Here is a 19,950-nt window from a genome sequence, read left to right as displayed (position 1 = left end):
AAGTGAAATCAAAGTCTGGTGTGGGTATGGCCCCGATTAGGCAAGCCCAGCAGCTGTGAGTCTGGCTTTTAAAACTCTGACAGTTGGTTCTTACTGAGCATGCCCCGTGTTATCATAGGGTTCCAGCCAAAATGTATTAATTAAAAATCAGCCAGACATTTTTTTAACCTCTAAACTGCAGAAGATGAAGGGCAACGTCAGTATTAGGATTACAGGTACTCTGTGAACATGGCTGATTTTTAATGAATTTCAACAGATTATGAGAACTCTGAGAGAAAAAAGTCCAAAAGGGCTCTGGGGTTTCTCTCTCTCTTTTTAGACTTTGAACTCTCTATTCTCTCTGACTGTTGTGTATCACCATGAAAATTGAGAGGGTTGTTAAGCAAGCGTTTCTGAGTTCAGGACTATAAGTTTTGTAAGGTTTTGTTTTGAAATGAGCTTATGGGAAGCATCAGAATGGCATGGGGGATATTTTCAATTTAGTATTGTGGAATGTAAAAAACCCACGCTGGCTATAGTATACAGCCACTACTGTGGCTGTATGATTAAAAGAGCTGTACTGGGTGACAGTTTGTTAACAAGCCAAGCTTAAAGTTCTGTAAATAACATATACAGCTCTAATCAACTCAGGACCAGTTACCTGAGAGAACACCTTTCCCCAGATAGACCTGCCCAATTACTAAGATCTTCAGAGGATCTTCAGTATTAGTTATGCTATGGCCCACAGGATACTATCTTGTTCTCTTCGGTGGTGGTACCCACTCTTTGGAATGATCTCCCCAATACAATACAGCAACAGTGATGTGCTTCTGTTATTTACCAAAAACGTATCTTTTGCACAAGCATCTCCCAACCATTGCTGCCAACTTTTAACAACTCTGATAATGTAATTTGTGATGTTTTACTGTTTACTGTTTTTTTAGTATGGGCATTGTTAATATTTTATTGCTGTAAACTGACTTGAGATTTATTTTTAAGTGAAAAGCAGCATGGACATAATTTTGAATACATAAATGCACACAACATTTCCCCACAGCTTAGGCCAGTCTTTTAAATGTTTCATGGTGCTATAAAACTTCTCTTGGGAGTTGTTATATCTTAGAACTCCTAGGACAACTTTAGAAACGCAATACTGCTGTTGCAAAGGAAAAGTAGACATAATCCAGAGTTTGGTCAAGCAGACAGATCTGTGATTATTACGACATCTCTATACATTTTGCCCAGCTTAACAATAGAACTTGTCTGTTGTTCTGGTCACCCTCATCCAGGTTAAAAGTAGAATGAAACAAGTATGAGATCAGAATGGAATTGAACCCATGGATGAGGGCTGCTTGGATCCACATGAACCTTCCCAGATGTTGAAATCTTCCTCAGAGGTCCTTCTGTAGGTCCATCTGAAATGAGTATGGGAGTGACTTCCTTTTCAGTGGTAACGCCCTGTCTTGGAAATGCTAATGTTAAGATTAGATAGCATGCAATATCTCACCTGCATTGGAACAGGATCTTTAAGATAGTAGCCTTCAACTATTTGTTCTTTTCTATAGTGCTCAATGATGTCACCAATACTGTTAAAAAAAAAAAACAACAACAGGGAGCTCTGAATAAAATAAATGCTATTTTACAACACTGAACATGAAATGACAGTTAAAATCCTAAACTTATTTACTTAGAAATATATTTAATAAAAATGCAATAATTATATCTTGCTTCTAAAGACTGTGTGTTTGGAACTGATGTAAAGTAAATATATTTTCTAACAATCATATATTTTGACTGGGTTCCTACTGGAAGGAAAGGCAGGATATAAATCTAATAAATAAATAATAATAATAAATTAATATTTTCTCATAATATCCAAAATTCAGTTCCACATCAAGAGACATGAGGATTCAGTACATCATTAGCAGCAAAGAACTCAGCAATTTTAAAACAATCAGACACAGCTTAAAACAAATATTCAAATACATCAGACATCAACTTTCTTCATAGTCAAGAAAAGGCAAAAATGTTCTCTTCTTTTCCACCAGACTGAAAAATTGAAGTTTATTAGCAGTAATTCCCCAAATTTCTCTGCAACTAGAAAAGAGGAATGGGAGTCACTTCAAAGCAATTTATTTCTAAAAGAGCAGGAATGCGTAACAGAGAAGGCCCTTAACACATTATGCAGAGTGCATTTTGAAAATACGAAGCCATTATGTTAAATTAAATACTCTATAAGTGGAGACGTTTTACACAAAAAAACTGCATTCCAAATACTACTTAGGGCCAGATTAAAATCACATTTTGAAGGACACAGATGGAAGATGTCTGAAGGAAGCCTGATATTCCACATATTTGACTTATTTGGTACATCATTCTTATTGAATAAAGTAAATAAGCATAGTATATTTAGAAACAAAATTCTGTTCTTTGCATTCTCAACCTCAGCCTCAAACATGTAACAAAGTCATGGTGAAAGAACACACTTTCAATACTGAAAGTACATTGAACAGAAATGTGAAGTCCAGTCAACAAACACATGTCAGGTAAGACTTATGGCTTGATGTACACTCCACAAATTTGTTAGCCAGATATTTTAAGATAAACATGGACACAATATTTTGGCATATAAGTGGTTAAATGAAAAACTTGCTTCTAGTACTTTTATTGACTTGGTCCAATAAATCCTGTATCTCACTTGTTCAGAGGTTCATATTTACCATATTTATGCACTGTTCATTTTATAAATAGTATTTTACATACTGTACACTTGCTTAATATTGCAATAGTAATACTACAAAGTATTTGAACACATCTCTGAGAAAAGCTTTCTGGTTCACTAAAACATTTTCCACAATTGCCTTTTCTCAATAATCAATATTGTTACATGTAACTAAAACTGTCAATTAAAAAAATGATATTACTGTATTCTATCCATTTTCAAATTTGAAAATATCTACTAATTAAAAGGACTGTATCTGTCATGAATTCCAAGGGTTTTTAATTTAAGTAAGAATTTTTAAAAATTGACAGTTTCCTTGGCCATACTAAATGCTGGTATCATAGTTTTAAACGTTTCATTTTTCTACACTTTTCGTTACTTTACTTTGTAAAAGAACATGTAACCTCAAGGATTATCAGTCATAAATGGGATGAAGATACAAAGAAACATATTGGAGAGACTTTTATAAAACAGGAATTTTTATGCACATAAAAAATAGTTCTCACTAATCCACAAGTGCCGCCCTTGGCTCCTACTGGGAGGAAGAGCAGGATATCAATCAATCAATCAGATAAGTAAGTCGACACTGGCCAAATTTAGAAGTGAGGATATTAGAGTTATATCTAATATAGATTACATGTTATATAACTTCTGCTTTAGTACATTGTTAATGTATCCTGTGATACTGTGTTACTAAGTGTAACAAAAGTTTATATAGATCTGAATAACCTGTCTAAGTGCTAGAATATATTTTCTGAGATTTTGAAATATATACCTGCAAAGGTGGCAAAAATAGTGCTTTAACTAACAGGGTTTTTTCCAAGAGCCTCCCAGCCAGAACTATTTCTTGAAAAATTTAGATCGGAATGGTATTTCCGATCATAAAAGCTTCCTATTAGCATACAAGGGAAACACCCCAATGTTAAAGTTACAGAAAGAAATTATGCCACCAAGCAAGTTTGAAAATTATTAGCTCAAACATTAACAGAACTACTGTGCATTTGTTTGGATCTACTGTGCTTGAATGAAAACATTTAGAATGTAAAGCTGACAAAATGTTTACACTGTGTATTAAATCGGTAAGAAAGAATTAGAAAGGTGGATCAATCAAATGAAAATTGATTCAACGGGTAAACAGGAATTTATCTACAGTGACACAGAACTACAGGATTAAGTATCTGAAAAGGAAAAATTGTGTTTGGGATCCCCAGAGCTATAAACAGATCACCAAAGATCTTGCCAGTGCTCAGTGATATTTTTGACTTGGAAAAAAAAAGATCTTCCTACTCCACTGCAAACTCCTTTCGAAACTCTGTTTCAAAAGCAGTTTACTATGTAGCATTGGACGGCTGCTCCAGAAGCACAAATCCAAAGTCCTCCTGTTTGGATACTGGTTGACATTATAAAAGTTATAATTTGAGTAAAATATCAGTATGTGTCAGGTATAGCAGCATGGATGTTATTTCTCAATAAAAATGTTTTATTGTTACAACAGATCTTCATCAATCTAGATTTTAGATACATTTTTATCAGTGTATTTTTCACATTTGCAACTCTAGTTAGTTACATCTAAACATCCCATAGGCAGTATCACAATTAAGGTAAAATCCTCTGTCACATTTGGAGCGTCTCTTTCTGTCCTCGTTCCCTGCCCTCCACTCCACCTCCAAGTAAAGAGGACATACTTTGGCAGAGTACACACCCTGTTCTCTGTTACCTGCCTTTTTGAATCTGATTATTCCACAATAAATACTAAATCATGCCAATATCCTAAAGCATTCAAATTTCTGTCTGCAATGACATAATTAATGTTTGAAGCATTTGAAAATGCTGTTTTCATTTTGGGAGTTACATTTATATATCTTTTTGTGAATCAGCATAGTAATGTCCCCAATAAGTAACTATAACAAGTGACAAATACAACAAAATTGCCAAAGTAGCAGAACTCTGTGAACCTCATTAGCCCTTCTTCCAACATGAGGGATGAAAAGGCACACTAATACTTAAGAACACACACAAAAAACACAACACAAACATGTTTTACCCTGCTAAAAATGACCAGAATCAACCAGTAGAAAAATATTTTATTGGGATGGAGAAAGAGAAATAATGAGTTGCATCCAGAGAAGCTTGAGTGGAACTCCTCTCATGCAACGGTACTGGCCCCTCCTCCTATGGCCCCAAGAACTACTCCTGAGAATCAGGGAAGGATGAGGCATAGGGGACTGCAGTGGGAGGGGAGAATCAATAGAATTCAGGGAGCTCCATTGCAAAGCATAAGCTCCTTTCTGCCAGGGTTGATTTTATGTGAATGATCTAAATCACTAGTGAGGAAGATTTTATTTAATCATAATGTTTAGTGTATGTACATTATTATTTTATGTTTAATATAACCTTAATACATATCCAGAGATATGGGTTGCATTAGAAGGTAAGTACACACTAAGCAATTATTCTGAATTGTTTTCAGATTAATTTTCATCAAAAATGGGATGATAATTTGGTCATTTTAGTACTAAAACAGAATGAAATTGTGAAGTCATTCAGGAGATGAGTCAACTCCAATTAATCCTGATATTTTTGTCATGATGTGTCAGAATCACTACCACCAAACAGGCTTTTAATTTTTACTAATGAGATTGTTTATTCTTCTGTTTAATTTTCTTCTTCAACAACATTAACAAAACATGCAGATGGATTTTTTAATGGTTAACTATTTCAATTTATAGAAAAATGTAAAGTTCTTTAAAAAATGAATTTAGGCAATTTCAAGAGAGAACATAAGAAAATACTAGGTGGTACAGTTAACTCAGTCTTCTTCTTCACCTTTGTCTTCCTTGTTCATTGTCTGGAAAAGAAATACAAGTTTTCCTGCTTTTTCAGTTCCCAGGTTATTTCTCAATTTAGAATGAATTAGTCCAAAGGAAGAAAAATTTCTCTCTACACCTGCAGAAGAGGCTACTGTTGTTAAGAGCTGGATTACCACTTCAGTGGTCTCCTCCTTGTTCACTTCTACTCCATCTCCCCAAATGCTGTATTCATTGACCTTCTCTATCTTTGCACTTAAAGAGAGGCAAGGCCTTGAGAGAGAGAATGCATGCACGTCATGTACACCACCTGCAGAATAGGACCCCTCAGGTTATCTCTCATCTCCATAAATTGCTGTTAACATATTCATAGAATATAACTGGAAGTTGTATAATTAGTATTCATGATGATATCGTTGACCTAGATTCTTTTAATACTAATTGTTCTAAGAAAATTTTAAAATCTGATTTAAATTTTAAAAATCTGATTTAAATAAAAAATAATTTTTAATTTTTTTAAAAAAAAATCATTGATTTTTATCAACCCTGCTTTCTGCTCGCACAAGCCAATGTTTTCTATTTCAATATCTAAACTAAAATGACATTGATATGAACAAGCATTTTGTCCGCACATGCAGCAACTTTGCTCCTCCCTTAATGGTGTGAGCAAACAAACCAGGAAGCCTTCAATCAACCAGTTTCCTGTTTCATAAGAAACAAGCCAGAATATTACAACATGGTTTAAGTTGGTTTAATAACCTGGCTTGCTCCAAGGCTTAATAACCTGGTTTGTAGCCCTAGTTACCTTGTTCAGATGAAACATAAAACTATAGTTAATTAGAGGCTTCCTGGTGTAATTGCCGCTCACACAAACGGAGCAACCAAGCGGCTATGTGCACTGACAAAAGGCTTGTTCATGCCTTGGCTGATTAAACTGTGGTATGATCATCTGACATGACTCACTATCAGAGGTGGGGTGGGGGGAGTTCAGCTTGAACTGTTAATCCCAAAACCATGATCAAGAATTCATTAACTGAATAAACCAAAAATCTGTAAAGAATAATTTAAGAAGCCCTCCACCTGGGAAAGTTCTTTTTAATTCTTCTCTTACTAATGCACATTACCCAATTCTGATCCTAAGGAAACAGGGTTTCTTTTACTGAATAATGTTGCAAAACTTTGAAATCCAGACAGATTAAATAAAAAGGGTAATCAAGTAGCTTGTATGTGGGATATGCAAAAGGATCCAATTGTTTAGCCTCATACCATCTTCCACTTGAAGTCCTATGACAGTCCAATGAACTTCTCAGCTAGGAGAACTTGATACTTTCTCCATCACACCAGCTGCAGGATCTCTAACCACTCAGAAGCCAAGCTGGAAGCGAGAGAAATTCTCGGTTGGGATGGATATAAATTCCCTGGTTCAGGTTTGGTAAATTCCATCATCCGTAGGTTAGGCAACAGCCATCTCTTTTGAAAGAGGGAGTTAACCTCATCACTAAGAAGAGCTGTTGAACACATTAAGCTCTCGATTGTCATGTTTTTTAGAATTGAAAAATAGTATTTATTTAAAGGCAGGCATACATTAGCGCAAAATACTCTCCTTCCTAAACTTCTGTTCAAGGTTCTGTTCAAAGTTCTGTTCTGTTAAAAGTTAAGTTCCATGTTATCATATTAGAATTCAGTGGCTGTTTTCTTCAGACACATGGGACTATTTCGCCCCCTAGCATTTCTGTTATAGTATCAACAGACCAAGTTTTTTTTATAGCATATCCCACAAGGTTGCAGAAAGAACATATATTCTTGTTCATTTTTAAATATACACACAATTCCTGTTTCTCTTGTTCCATACATGATCATCTCTGAATCTCCTGAATTCATGATGAAGAACCATATGCAATCCAGTGTTGTTTGTAATACAAAGTCAGAATTAAACAGAAATACCAAGCCAAAAAGAAATATCAACATACATGAGAATACACATCTTGTAGCGTATCAAGGCCTGTTCACAACATACCTGTTATAGTACCTGCCTCCCATCATAAACTGGTTGTTTGGTGTTGGGCATATTTTAAAACGCTGTATGTTTTCACTGGTTCGAAAGTAGAGAGAATAGTCTCCAGGAGTATTATCAGAAGGTCTCACAAGGAAACTTGACACCTGACCAACTAATTACAGAAAAAAGTACTTAGCTGCTTACAAATATTTTACTTTCTCAGTGTTAATGTAACAGCTTTATTTAATACATCTGAAATTTAGCACGAATGCTACAAATTCAATCAGTTGCAAAAAGCCAGTGTTATTCGTTCTCACAGCATTCTGTCTGTTAATCAATGCCAAATTACAGGAATCCTTCCTAAAAGAACAGAAGCCAAGCCTATATGGCATGTATATACAAATAACCCCTCCCATATACTGAAGTGTACTGGAACCCAGAAACAAAACTTTTGCTAACATAACATAGAGCTTTCATAATAGACCATCTAAGCAAATATTTTTTAAAATAGGCTTTTATTTGCATTAAGAAGTTCTTTATCAATTTATGCCCTGTAACAGCCATTCTTCTTAAAATACTCTACAATTAAGTAGTGGAGTCAATGCAGAAATACAGTATTATATATTCTATTAATTACATTTACACATTACACACCTGTCATCAGCAAGCTGTAAGCCTCTTGCTTAGAGATCTTCCCATGGAACCATCTTAGAGAACAGGATAAATTAGAAAATATTAGGAACACCATACTTAGATTTGTGATCTTGTTCACTTATATTAATGATGATGAACCTTTTTCCGTCTGAGGACCGTATTCCCTCATGGGAAATATTCTGGGGGCAGCATGTGAATGGTGAGCAGGGGCAGAGGCAAAACGGGCAGAACAGATGTGACTCTTACACTGCACAGTAGGATACATTACAGCCATGCAAACACTCCAACACACACATTTCTCCATCCAAGTAAGCAACAGATATTTTCACAGTTCAAGGATGCATTAATTTTATTTATTTATAAAAGAATTTACGCATCATGCTCTCACAAAACTTCAGGGTGGTGTACAGCAACATAAACACATTTAAAAGCAACTCAAAACAATCATTAAAATGACTGGCTACTCAAGAAACTTTTTAAAACATTTACATTCCAGCCAGTACTCAAGCATATGAACTATGACTGATGATGAGTGCAACCCGAGGGTAAGTTATGGCGAGAGTCCTGAGGTCTAGACATAGAAGCCTGTGGACCAGAGGTTTCCCATCCCTGGCTTAGATGGTAATACAGAAGATAACTAAGGAATGGCCTAAATATTTCTATTTTTGCTAACACATAATAGTGTTTAAATTCAGATCATACACAATGCATGTGACATACACACACACGTACATGTGCATATGTATGGGGGGTATACACTGATCACTTATACAATTAAGTAATGGCCATTTTCTGCCATACTTGCTACTGTGAACGTCAGCAAGATCTGGTAGACAACAACCTGAAATTTTTCAAAAACTACGGGCATATTGCTCTTCTTTTCTCCAGATTAATACACTCAATTCCTATTCCTAGGCATTTTATCATCCTCACAGTTACAGATCCTTTCAAAATTGTCCATATTCATTTTCAATTATTTTGGTCAGAACTGAACAGAGAAATCCAGCTAAGATTTAGCAGTCTAGATTAAAGTAGCACATTTTCGCAAGAGTCTTTCCACCCTAATAAAGTACTGGCCTTTTGGGACATATGTCTTACTTGCTATGCGTATCACATCTCTCTTTAATATTAGGGTCAACTGGAATTCTGCACTTGCATATTAAGAAATCAAGGACTTGAATTCTATAACAACATTTATTCCGACACTTAGGATGTGTTACAGGTTTATTCCAGAAAGCACACTTACATTTTTCCTTCATGTGGATCTTCTTCTCGACCCTATGGAAAACACACATTTACAAACAAAACAAAGCAATACAATCAAATCAACAAATGGGAGAACTCATTACCTAAAGTTTAGAGAATGCTTTAAGAAATATTAAAATAATTTTGAAACCTGAACCATTTGAGATTTCTGAAATTAACAGTGCAAACCTACTCACACTTAGAATCATAGAATTGTAGAGTTGGAAGGGGCCTATAAGGCCAATGAGTCCAACCCCCTGCTCAATGCAGGGAACCAAGTTAAAGTATACCCAAAGATTAACAAAGCCTTTTTTTGGTATGGAAAATTTAAGTTATTGGAACACATCTAACAAACACACTGCAATTAACTGGACACCCACATCTGCTTACTGCCTTAGAAAATTACTTCCCTCTGAATGTTTTATACACACCTCATTTTTTTCTTGAACCCCACATGCCAATGATGAGTTCCCTTACTGAAGGGTTTTTAAGATCACTCACCTATGGCATACAAAACAATGTCAAATTTTCAGTATTCCTCTCCCTCACAGCTGCAATGAATACAACATTACTTGCAAAAATTAAATCAAAGACAGTCCGGAGTGTAGTCATGAATTTGACTGCATAGTTTCAGTGCATCAGGTCAGTTCACATGCAATGACAAACCATGATCTGGAATTATGAGAATGAGTGCCGAGCTCACATACACCATCTCCTCATGCACTGTGCTTAGTTAATTCCAACTGTGATTTTTACTCACTCTGCAAACCAGGATCAAACTCTAGGTTGCAGAGCAAACAGAAACTACAGTTTGCTGGTCTGGCTGCATACCAGAAAGTAAATAATTAAGTAGTGTGTATAAAGACAGAAGAAAGTGTATGTACCGAGGTCTCAATCATAAATAGACGTATAGTTAGGAATCAAGACAAACTATATACACCTCCACTCAAGACATAGAAGTAATGGAAAATCAATTGAATTTGTTTAGTACTTTGATGAATCACCTACTTATTTCATGTTTAAATTGATGTGTTTTTATTTGAATGTTCAGATACACTGGGTATAAAGTAACTTACCACTTCCTCTACTAGGTCTTCTACTATAAGGCCTTGCTCATCTGTACGTAGGTTTGTAACCCACATCCATCCATCTTCTAATTCATTGTGGACAATAAACATATCTCCTTTAAGGAAGCTATAGGTAATTAAGGTAAGATTATGAAACAGATTTCCATTGAACCAAGTCTGGCACAGTAAGCTATACACATGCAGTCATTCCCTGATTAAGCTGTTTCTATGTCCCCAGAAATCAAATGCACTTAAAAAATAAAATAAAATGATGCCTTAACATTACCAGAGTCTTAGGCAGGGAATCAAACTCAACCAAAAACCAAACCCCAAAAGCAGTTCAGAACTTGAACCTAAAAACTCTTCATTGCCTTCAACACAACACCTAAATCTAACTGCTTCAACAACTCAGGAAGAGCTCTCCCTCTTCATACTGACGCAAGGAAAATGCTGCATTTCTCAAAAAATATTGAAGACAACGCTGGAGTGGAGAAAGGAAGAGATTTGCTGTGATTGACATTTCTTCTGTCTCCTCCATTTATCTTCACAGAACTGTGCGTCTCAGATGAGGGGAAGGAACCCAATTAACTAAACTGGGCTAACAACTTTTATTTCAAATGGTCAATTGAATATGACTGCTTCCATTTTTTTAAAGTCATGCCTGGCTAGTTCAAATGATCGCTGTGAGTGTTTCATAATTAAACACACACAAACTGAATAGACTCTTGGACAAAGCAAGATCCACGAATGCATTGATCCCTATGTGCATTATTTGATCAGCAAGTCCAATCTCAGTAAAAATGAAAAGACCATACTTGCTGGAGAATATGGAGGCCCATCAAGAACAGCATTTTTCCCCCAGCAGTGGCCATGACTTAAACCGTCCTATGGAACTTTAAAAATCTTACTAATATATTGCTGTGTCGACTTTTGTTGACTGCAGCCCATTTAATCAAATGCATGAAAAACACCTGCCCTTAAATAGGCAGGTATATAAATGCACACACAGTAGGGCCCCGCTTATACGGCGGGTTAGGGACCAGGCACCCGCCGTAAAGCGGAAATCGCCATAAAGCGGAACCCATTGACCCATGGGTCGAGTCGCGCGAAAATGCCGCAAAAGCACAAAATCAGCTTTAAAACAGAAAATTTCCCCTAATCGAAAGTCGTCGCATCAGCGGAACGCTGGAAAACGGAACGCCGTAAAGCTGGGCCCTACTGTATAGAATAAACCTGTGTCACATCTATTGCTACCTGTTTAATTTAATGGCCTTTTTAGTCCATTGTTTATTAGCTTCGTTTTGTAACTCTGTGTGTATGTGCGCATCTACAGGAAGGATACTTCTGATACACCCCAAGTAAGGATAACATTTAATGTATCTTACAAAGCCCACAAAAGCTAATGCCACAGTATGTTTACTAGTATCTGAAGTACCACAGGATGTGTGTGCATTTGACTACTACAAACTATAAACATCTAGAAACTCACATATAGACCATGAAGGCCATTGACAAGGCATGCTTTTTTGTCTTCAGTATCTGATAGTCAAAGATATGCTACTTCAGTCTGAAGTCCTTATTTGATTGTACTGACTGGTAAGTCTTTTATAGACCTATCCTCCATAAATTTGTCCTGTTGTTCTACAAAGCCATATAAAGTGGTGGTTATCACCAAATCTTGTGGGATGTACTATGTGATGTACTTGTTTTTCTATCAGCAGCCATTTCATTGGCTATTGGAGAGGGAGAGAGATGGGACAGCAGGGCCTCTCTATTGACTCTACTGAAAAACTGGCAACCGCCTCTTCTCCAAATCTTTCAATTCTAGCTGGTCATTACAAGAACTATATGCCTAAGAACTAGTGTCTGAGTTTGCTTATTTTCCTCTGTTCTACTAATTCCTTTTCTTTTGTATCTTGTCTTCTACATTGTCACCCTGAGGGAAGGGACCATCTTTTCACTGATATTTATAAGCCACTCTGGGAGTCTTTCCAGCTGAACAGCAGGATAAAAATACATTTTTTTTAAAAAAAATACTGATCAGCTTTACTGATTGTTGCCAAATTCTATTGTTATCAGAGAGACTTTTCCCTCTATTGGATTGTTTTTCTCCATTGATAATTGTATAAATTTCTGCAATGTCCAGCTGCCCACCCCCTTCATCACTTTTTTCTAAACCAAAATGCCCCATGAAGTCCACCATGTCAAACTGCTAGGGAGTCTCTTTGTATAGCACTTACCATTTTAATAATAACAAAATGATAGTACAAAGTCTACTTCCATCAAGAGCCATATTCAAGCCCTACTATAATGAAGAAAGGGGTAGATACATATATTGTCAACATTCCGGAATCATGAGTCTACCTTTAAAAAAACCCAAAATGGTGAAAACAGAAAAAGGTTGGATCCAAATCTGGATCCAGCCTAGTATGTTTTAAATACTGAGCTAGATTTAATGGCTCTCAATCATTGAAGTGTATTTTTTAATTCTGAGTTTTTCTTTAAGCCGAAATAGATTGGACTGATTTATGATACCATGTTGAATGTTATCATAATACAGGCATACCCCGCTTTAACAGACGCAATGGGACCGGAGCGTGTATGTAAAGTGAAAATGTACTTAAAGTGAAGCAATTATCTATGCATGTACTGCACTGCAATCGCCACTAGATGGCAGTGGCGTCATGCCATTAAGTGCCCGTAATTGCAAAGCACGCATACGTTAAGCGGGGTATGGTGGCGTATGGAGCATGTATGTTATAGCGAGGCGACGTTAAGTGAGGCGACATTAAGCGGGGTATGCCTGTACATTGTTTCCTCAAGACAGGCAGAGTTCACTTAATAATCAGCCACCTTGCCATTTTTAATAGCAGCTTGCTAGGTCCTGGGACTTATTTTCCACCCAAAAAGGCACCCTTATGCTGAAACAGAAGAACTATTAAACCAAACCAGTTATCCAACTATTTTTAACAGTAAAATAGAGTGCAGCTCATCACCCTCTCAACTCTTACATAAGTATTAACAAATGTGTCCTCAAACACAAACATTGCTTCCTGTTGCACCTATATCACCACATGAACTATTTATAATTCTTACAACTATACCTTATTTCATCTGTTTCTGGCACTTTAGTGTATGGCAGAATGGCTCGGACTCTTCTGCGGTCCTCTACAGGCTATAAAAAAACAAAGATGTTCTGCTAATGATGTAGGACTTCAAATCTGGATTGCCATGTGAACAATATGGCTTCAAGACAAAAGATCCGATACAAACTAGATCCTGAATACGTACCTCATATTTTGCTGCCCAACAAAGTCTCCCTAAAGTGCTGATGCCTTTAATAACACCATTATCTCCAGATGGCCAATGCCTAAATGCTTTTTAAAAGTCACAACATTTACTCAAAGTAAACAAAGAAAACTGAATTGCTTATTAAGCAACCAGAAGTGCAGAATATGGATCAGAACTGGTCTCTTTATTTCAAGTTAATAAAAAAGAAAAACTGGATTTAATTTTAAATTTTGAGCACACTAAACAGCTTTCTGGATTAAGTCTGCTGTATTTCAACACATAAAATATTGGCACTATTTGTGTTGGATACTGACATGATTTTTTTGTGTGTGACTTAACTGATGGCTGGCATAAGCACTAGACTTATGGCAAAACTGTTCTGCCCTAAGAATTTAAGCAGAATGTTCTGTTATGAATGTACTGCTACTAACATATTTTTACCATTACCTATTCTTATTCAAACCAGAGTACCATAGAGGCATCAGTGATGCGAGATTGGATCTAGACTTGCTTTTCCATGAATGGAAGGCTTCTTCCATTTTCTGAGAGGGAATGTTTGATGATTTTCACTAATTCCCTCTTCAGCCCCCAGTGCCACTCTCATACTGTTCTGGAGCATCTCTTAACCCTCAAGGTAAGTTTTTCAGGGGGCATAAGGGGTGGAAGGAGAAACTGGCAAAAACTGGCTCTCCCCTGCCCTCTTCCAGCAGAGCATCCCATGGGTGGAATTCCATCCATGGATAATCTAGATCCAACCCACTAAATGAGCTCCACCATCACTCCTATTTTCCTATTTTCTACTTGCCATTAATGTCCTCAAAACACAACTTTAAAATCACAGAGGGCTGTAGCAACATATGACTTTCTCTTCTATTTTAGGGTGGGCTTTTCCACACTTTTGAGTCTCATCATTTCCCACCATAGTGGGAAGAAGAGATTATGGTCCTCAGCTGCAAACCTGTTGGGAACTTAGAAGCATGTTGTTCTCTTCTCTATAATGTGTGCCTTCTTTCACAGAGCAAGAGGAAGGGATGGGAGCTGATCCCCCATGCTGCTTGGAACCCAGCAGGATGAAGACTTTCCTCCTGAGTTTCCTGCTTTCATCCATGGAGAAAAAGAAGCAAGCTGATCTGTTTCAGATTTCTGATCCAAGTATTCGATCTTATTTTTCTACCATGCAGTATATTTCACAGTACCATATTATTTCTCTAATATAGCAAAGTTTTTAATAATCACATCAATCATTAAATATGATTACTTCTATGACAGTGTTCTAACAATAGTATCCAATTATCCATCAATATATACATAAAATAACTGCACGTTTTTAATTTAAAACAGGTATTTCTTTAAAAGATCATTTAATAAAAAGGCAGAAATATTTGTTTTTTAAAAAAATTACATACCTCTGGAGGTGCTACAGGAAACAATAATTTTTCCCCCTTAAGCAAACAAGACACATGGCTGTAATAACCTATTAGGTCAGAAAGTGAAGAAAACCGTCGCCCACCAATGTAATAGTCACCACACATTGCAATAATCCTGTTAGGAAAGATTATGGCCTATGTTAGTAGAAATTTTTTAACAAGATAGCATAAATAAATTCAAAAATAATTACTTTGGTATTTTAATCTTTCTTGAATATTAGCTTTGAAAAACTTTAAAACAACTATAACACTATACATGTCTTAAGGAATTTAAGAATTATCCACATATTCATTCAGAGCAATACAGTGAGTTAAGGGTACTTAAAAGAACCAAATAGTTCCAATAAAACCCCATATTAACATTTCAAAGCTTTATTTGAAGAACCACCCATTCTCATAAAACAGGGATGAGAACCTGTCACCCTCCATATGTTGTTCTTGAATTTCCATCAGCCCCAACTAGTATGATCAATGGTCAGGGATAGTGGGAGTTGTAACCCAACATCTGGAGAACCACAGATTCACCATTAATGTTATAAATAAGTCCTTTCATTCAGGCTACAAATATGCTTAAGATTAATGCATGGGGGGGAATTCAGAGAAAGGGAGAAACATTGCCTCCCTCAGGTTTTGACTACTATTTTAGACAGTTTGAAACCTCACAATTTGGGGAAATCAAGCCTAAAAATTTAACCACTACATCTAGAGCAATTTCCTATTTGCCTATTCATTTGTGGCATGCAGCAACTGTATTCAGCCAAGTGACTGTGGTTTTCCAAACGTGTTTCTTAGAGCCCTCACCCATTACTACTGATCTGCAGATGCAGGGGAACAGTGGGCATGTCAGACTTAACAAATCAGTCACTGCTAGTCACCAACAGTGGCAAAAAGTGCCTCCAGGCAACCAGATGAGCCTCTCTTCTCATTTCTAGCCTTTAGATCAAGCTAGCCCACTCTGTTGCATGTGTGCAAAGGTGGGGAAGGAACAGCTCTGAGAGAGATAGAAATAACAGCTGTGGAACATACAGCCAGCGCCTTGGCAGCTGCCTGTCTCCAAACAGCCTGGCTCTCTCTGTACTTTCAAGACAAGACGAGAAGTTTAGAAAGCCACCACTGATTAGAGGCAACCAGCCAGTCAAGCATCTAACTGTATACTCCACAAGCGTTCCCCCTCTGCAGATAGAGGAAAGGGATAAATGCACACCACACAGCAAGGATGCTAGTCCAATAGAAGTAGCCCAGACTACTATAGCACTACACCAAGGAAGCAACTCTTGGTGTACTTGCCATAATTCTGCCTTCTAGTCCCACTCTCTTAAGGACTGTGAAAGATGAATAGTGAGTGAAGGACTAGAAAAGCAGGAGATCTGAAGTAAGGGATGGTATGAGGATGGAACTCTAGGAAACATAACAGAGGATTCATTATTAACTTCTGCAATCTTAGTTGAATTGCAGGGGGATGTTTCAGGACACATTCTTAGTTTGTACAGGGAAACAATGGGGTCCCATAGACTTGGCCAGTGCAAGAACAAAACATGTGCCCAGAATCCTCCTTGGCAGTCAATATGGAAAGTGTCTTCTGAAAGAAGAAAATCTGAAAAGCACTGAGTTCACACACCTCTGCTGCTTCTATTTGTCTCACTGGCATCCCACTATTGCAACCAATACACTCACTGCTTCCCCCAATTCCTATTGCTGCTGATTCTGTCAAAGAAATGTAGAATGGTTCTATGATGATGCTACTTGGGTGATGGGACAGAAAAGAGCCTCCCACTCCAATTCATTTACAGATGCTTGCTAAGTTTCAAAACCCACACTTTTATCTTTTATCAGCTTTTTCAACATTAACACTCACCTAAAGTGATTAACAACATTGGTTTTACTAAGGAATGAAAGCACAAATGATCCAGGCCTCCTGTCACTCTCTCGAATAAGATAACTTCCAGGTTTCCCTGCTTGCCGAAGGCGTTCTTCTGCAATTGTTCTGTCAAGCTTTCCATGATACCATCTGGAAAACAAAGCATAAAAATATGTTATCTTCAACCAATTTAATAAAGTGAAAAACATGTGGGCATAGGGTTTTTTAACCCAGATGTCTGTCAGACAATCAGGATCACAGCATACTCTGGAGCAAAAACAAACATTTATAGAGATGAAGAGGCTAAGTTAAAGGCTAACAGAAGACCTATGGTAGCTGCTCCCACAGTAAGTCAACCTTCTGAAGAATTACTATGTTCCTTTTATCAGTTATGAAACAGGAGACTTTTCCAAATAGCTGCAGAGGAGACAATTCTATAAAAGTCAATAAAACCTCAATGTATAAACGCAGATCAGTTAAGGCAACTAAGACGATGAAGGAGAGGGAGAAAGCAAATTTTAGGGCATCAAATGTGATATGTGGTGGTGTAGTCCTAGCTTCCAACCAGAGAAGCAGACTCAGGACTCGAAGGCTGGATTTTAATGAGTTTTATTCCAGAAGTCAACATCAGGCATACTAGGCATGATACAGGATACAGAAAAGCAGCAGACTAGACATATCTCAAAAGGAGGCTAGTCATCTCTCATAAACTGCCTAGGCATCTTCTCAGGATATAGACTATGCAAAATGGAAGCAACAGCAGGCTACCTTTTTTGGACACAACTAAGTATGCAGAGGCGATAGACTGTGGTTGCAACACTTTAATCTCACCCACGCATCTAATATATAAGAGAGATAGGCGGGCACATGCTTGTCTGAACATTCTTTTTTTTTTTTTTCAATAATTTTTATTCAGATTTTCATAAAACATACAAGACGAAATCATAAAACATTCAAAGACAAAAAACAAAATCAAAAATAGTTAAACAAAAAAAAAAAAGAAAAAAAAAAAGAAAAATAAAAAATAAAGAGTAAAATATTGACTTCCCATTTGTCAAAGATCAAATCAGTTATAAGTCTATAATATATAACAATCCTGTCTCTTAAGTCATATTATAAAATCACTTTCCTCCAGTAGTTATCTTACTTAATCATCAAATCTCATAAACATTACTTTATTCTTTCCACAAAAAGTCAAAGAGAGGTTTCAATTCTTTAAGAAATATATCTATCAATTTTTTTTTCCAGATAAGCATATCGATTAATCCATCTCATTACTAATTATGATAATCTTATTGTCATAACCATAGTCAAAATAAACATTTCAATTAATCCATCACATCAGAATCTGTTAGGTTCAGTAATTTCAGTAGCCATTGTTCTATTATCCCTATTAGTTCCATTTTCCATCTTCCATCTTCAGTAGTCTTGTTAAGTCCAGTAATTTCAGTATCCAATCTTCCATTATCAGTATTCCATAATAATCTTGCTGTCAAAGCCATAGTCATATAATAAGAGTCTGATGGGAATTACCTCTATCCCAAATATTTTCTTGCCATCCATTCTGAATAGGTTGCTGAAATACTGCTGTAAAATCATATCTCTGTTCTTTTTTTCAAAATACACTGGGTCATCTCTTGAAAGTTTTTCCATTGTCACATGGCTGCAGTTAATTCCATAGATTTTCTCTATATTGGGCTCCATCACATCAATCCAGTCCAGAAGATTATCCATGCCATTGATAACTTTATCTCTAGAATCTTCATTAATTTCTTCAGAGATAACATTGAGTTCCAAACAATAGATTTTATTTCTAAAGTCCATAGACTCCAAATCTTGTTCCTGTTCCACGTTTGTTCCAATCTCCGGGATCTCCTCTCTCACAGGGACCCCTGTTCCAGTCTCCAGGGTCTCCTCTCTCACAGGGACCCCTGTTCCAGTCTCCAGGGTCTCCTCTCTCACAAGGACCCCTATGTCTTTAATCTCCTGTGTCTCCAAACAATAGATTTTGTTTCTAAAGTCCATAGACTCCAAATCTTTTTCCTGTTCCACGTTTGTTCCAATCTCCGGGGTCTCCTCTCTCACAGGGACCCCTTCCAGGGTCACCTCTCTCACAGGGACCCCTATATCTTTAATCTCCTGCTTCATTTTACTCAATTCAATTTTCAGCTCCTTACAACCCTGTCGCAGGTTTTGTTTCGTTATCTCAATCTCATCCATTATTTTCTGAAACATAGTTATTTCCAGATTCTCAGCCACTTTCTTAATTGCCATTTTAAAAGAAAAATATAGGAAAACCACTTCTTATTTCAGCAACAATTGGGTTAATACTCCAAACTTGGTGACATCACAGTATAAACAGAGCAGACAGCCTTATCTCTCCATGCTTAAGTAAACAAAATGCAGTTCCCAGGATCGAAACAATTAATGGCGGTCGTCAGGAAACAGATTCGTCAAAATAAAATAGACCAAAAAGAGAGTAGTCTCAGACAATATAATATTCTTCAAAATAAAAATCTGGAATAGAAATCCCTCTTCTGTGTATATCTTTAGAATGCAAATCCAGGACAGCTTTTTGCAACAAAAACAGAGATAAGCTATTAATTAGTGAGTAGCAGAGAGAAGTTATGGCTCCCCAGTGAGATGTCAAAAACCGATCAATCTGGCAAATCTCTTTTAAACAGCAACAATTTAAGTCAAGTAAAAGAAAAATATAGAAAGAAGGGTGCTTGCCTGTTAGTGCGTTCTCTCTTAGAAGATAAGATGAACGTTCGCTTTATCAGATAGAGCTTGTTGTTGAAAATCCGTCCCACCTTCGTCGGCTGGACCTCGTCCCATAAATTAATGAGATCTGGTCGTCCCAACAAAAATAGGCTTTGAGGTTAATCTCTTCGTTTCTCCCTA

At 36.8% G+C, this 19,950-nt stretch overlaps 1 protein-coding gene across 1 annotated transcript in view; it reads right to left on the bottom strand.

The window, feature by feature from the left end:
* RASA1 (RAS p21 protein activator 1) overlaps positions 1-19,950 on the bottom strand; it is an 82,071-nt gene that overhangs the window by 40,795 nt on the left and 21,326 nt on the right. The window contains exons 2-9 of the mRNA XM_061622036.1: positions 17,044-17,196; positions 15,168-15,303; positions 13,575-13,645; positions 10,480-10,597; positions 9,405-9,436; positions 8,159-8,211; positions 7,526-7,676; positions 1,487-1,565 (exon numbers count right to left, since the gene is read on the bottom strand). Of these exons, the coding sequence (XP_061478020.1) occupies positions 1,487-1,565; positions 7,526-7,676; positions 8,159-8,211; positions 9,405-9,436; positions 10,480-10,597; positions 13,575-13,645; positions 15,168-15,303; positions 17,044-17,196 (793 nt within the window). The remainder of the gene's footprint in view (positions 1-1,486; positions 1,566-7,525; positions 7,677-8,158; positions 8,212-9,404; positions 9,437-10,479; positions 10,598-13,574; positions 13,646-15,167; positions 15,304-17,043; positions 17,197-19,950) is intronic.

Source organism: Rhineura floridana, chromosome 1 (genome assembly GCF_030035675.1).
Source record: "Rhineura floridana isolate rRhiFlo1 chromosome 1, rRhiFlo1.hap2, whole genome shotgun sequence".
Classification (NCBI taxonomy): domain Eukaryota; kingdom Metazoa; phylum Chordata; class Lepidosauria; order Squamata; family Rhineuridae; genus Rhineura; species Rhineura floridana.
Note: the sequence above shows the minus strand (reverse complement) of the source record. Positions and strands in the feature narration are given on the sequence as shown.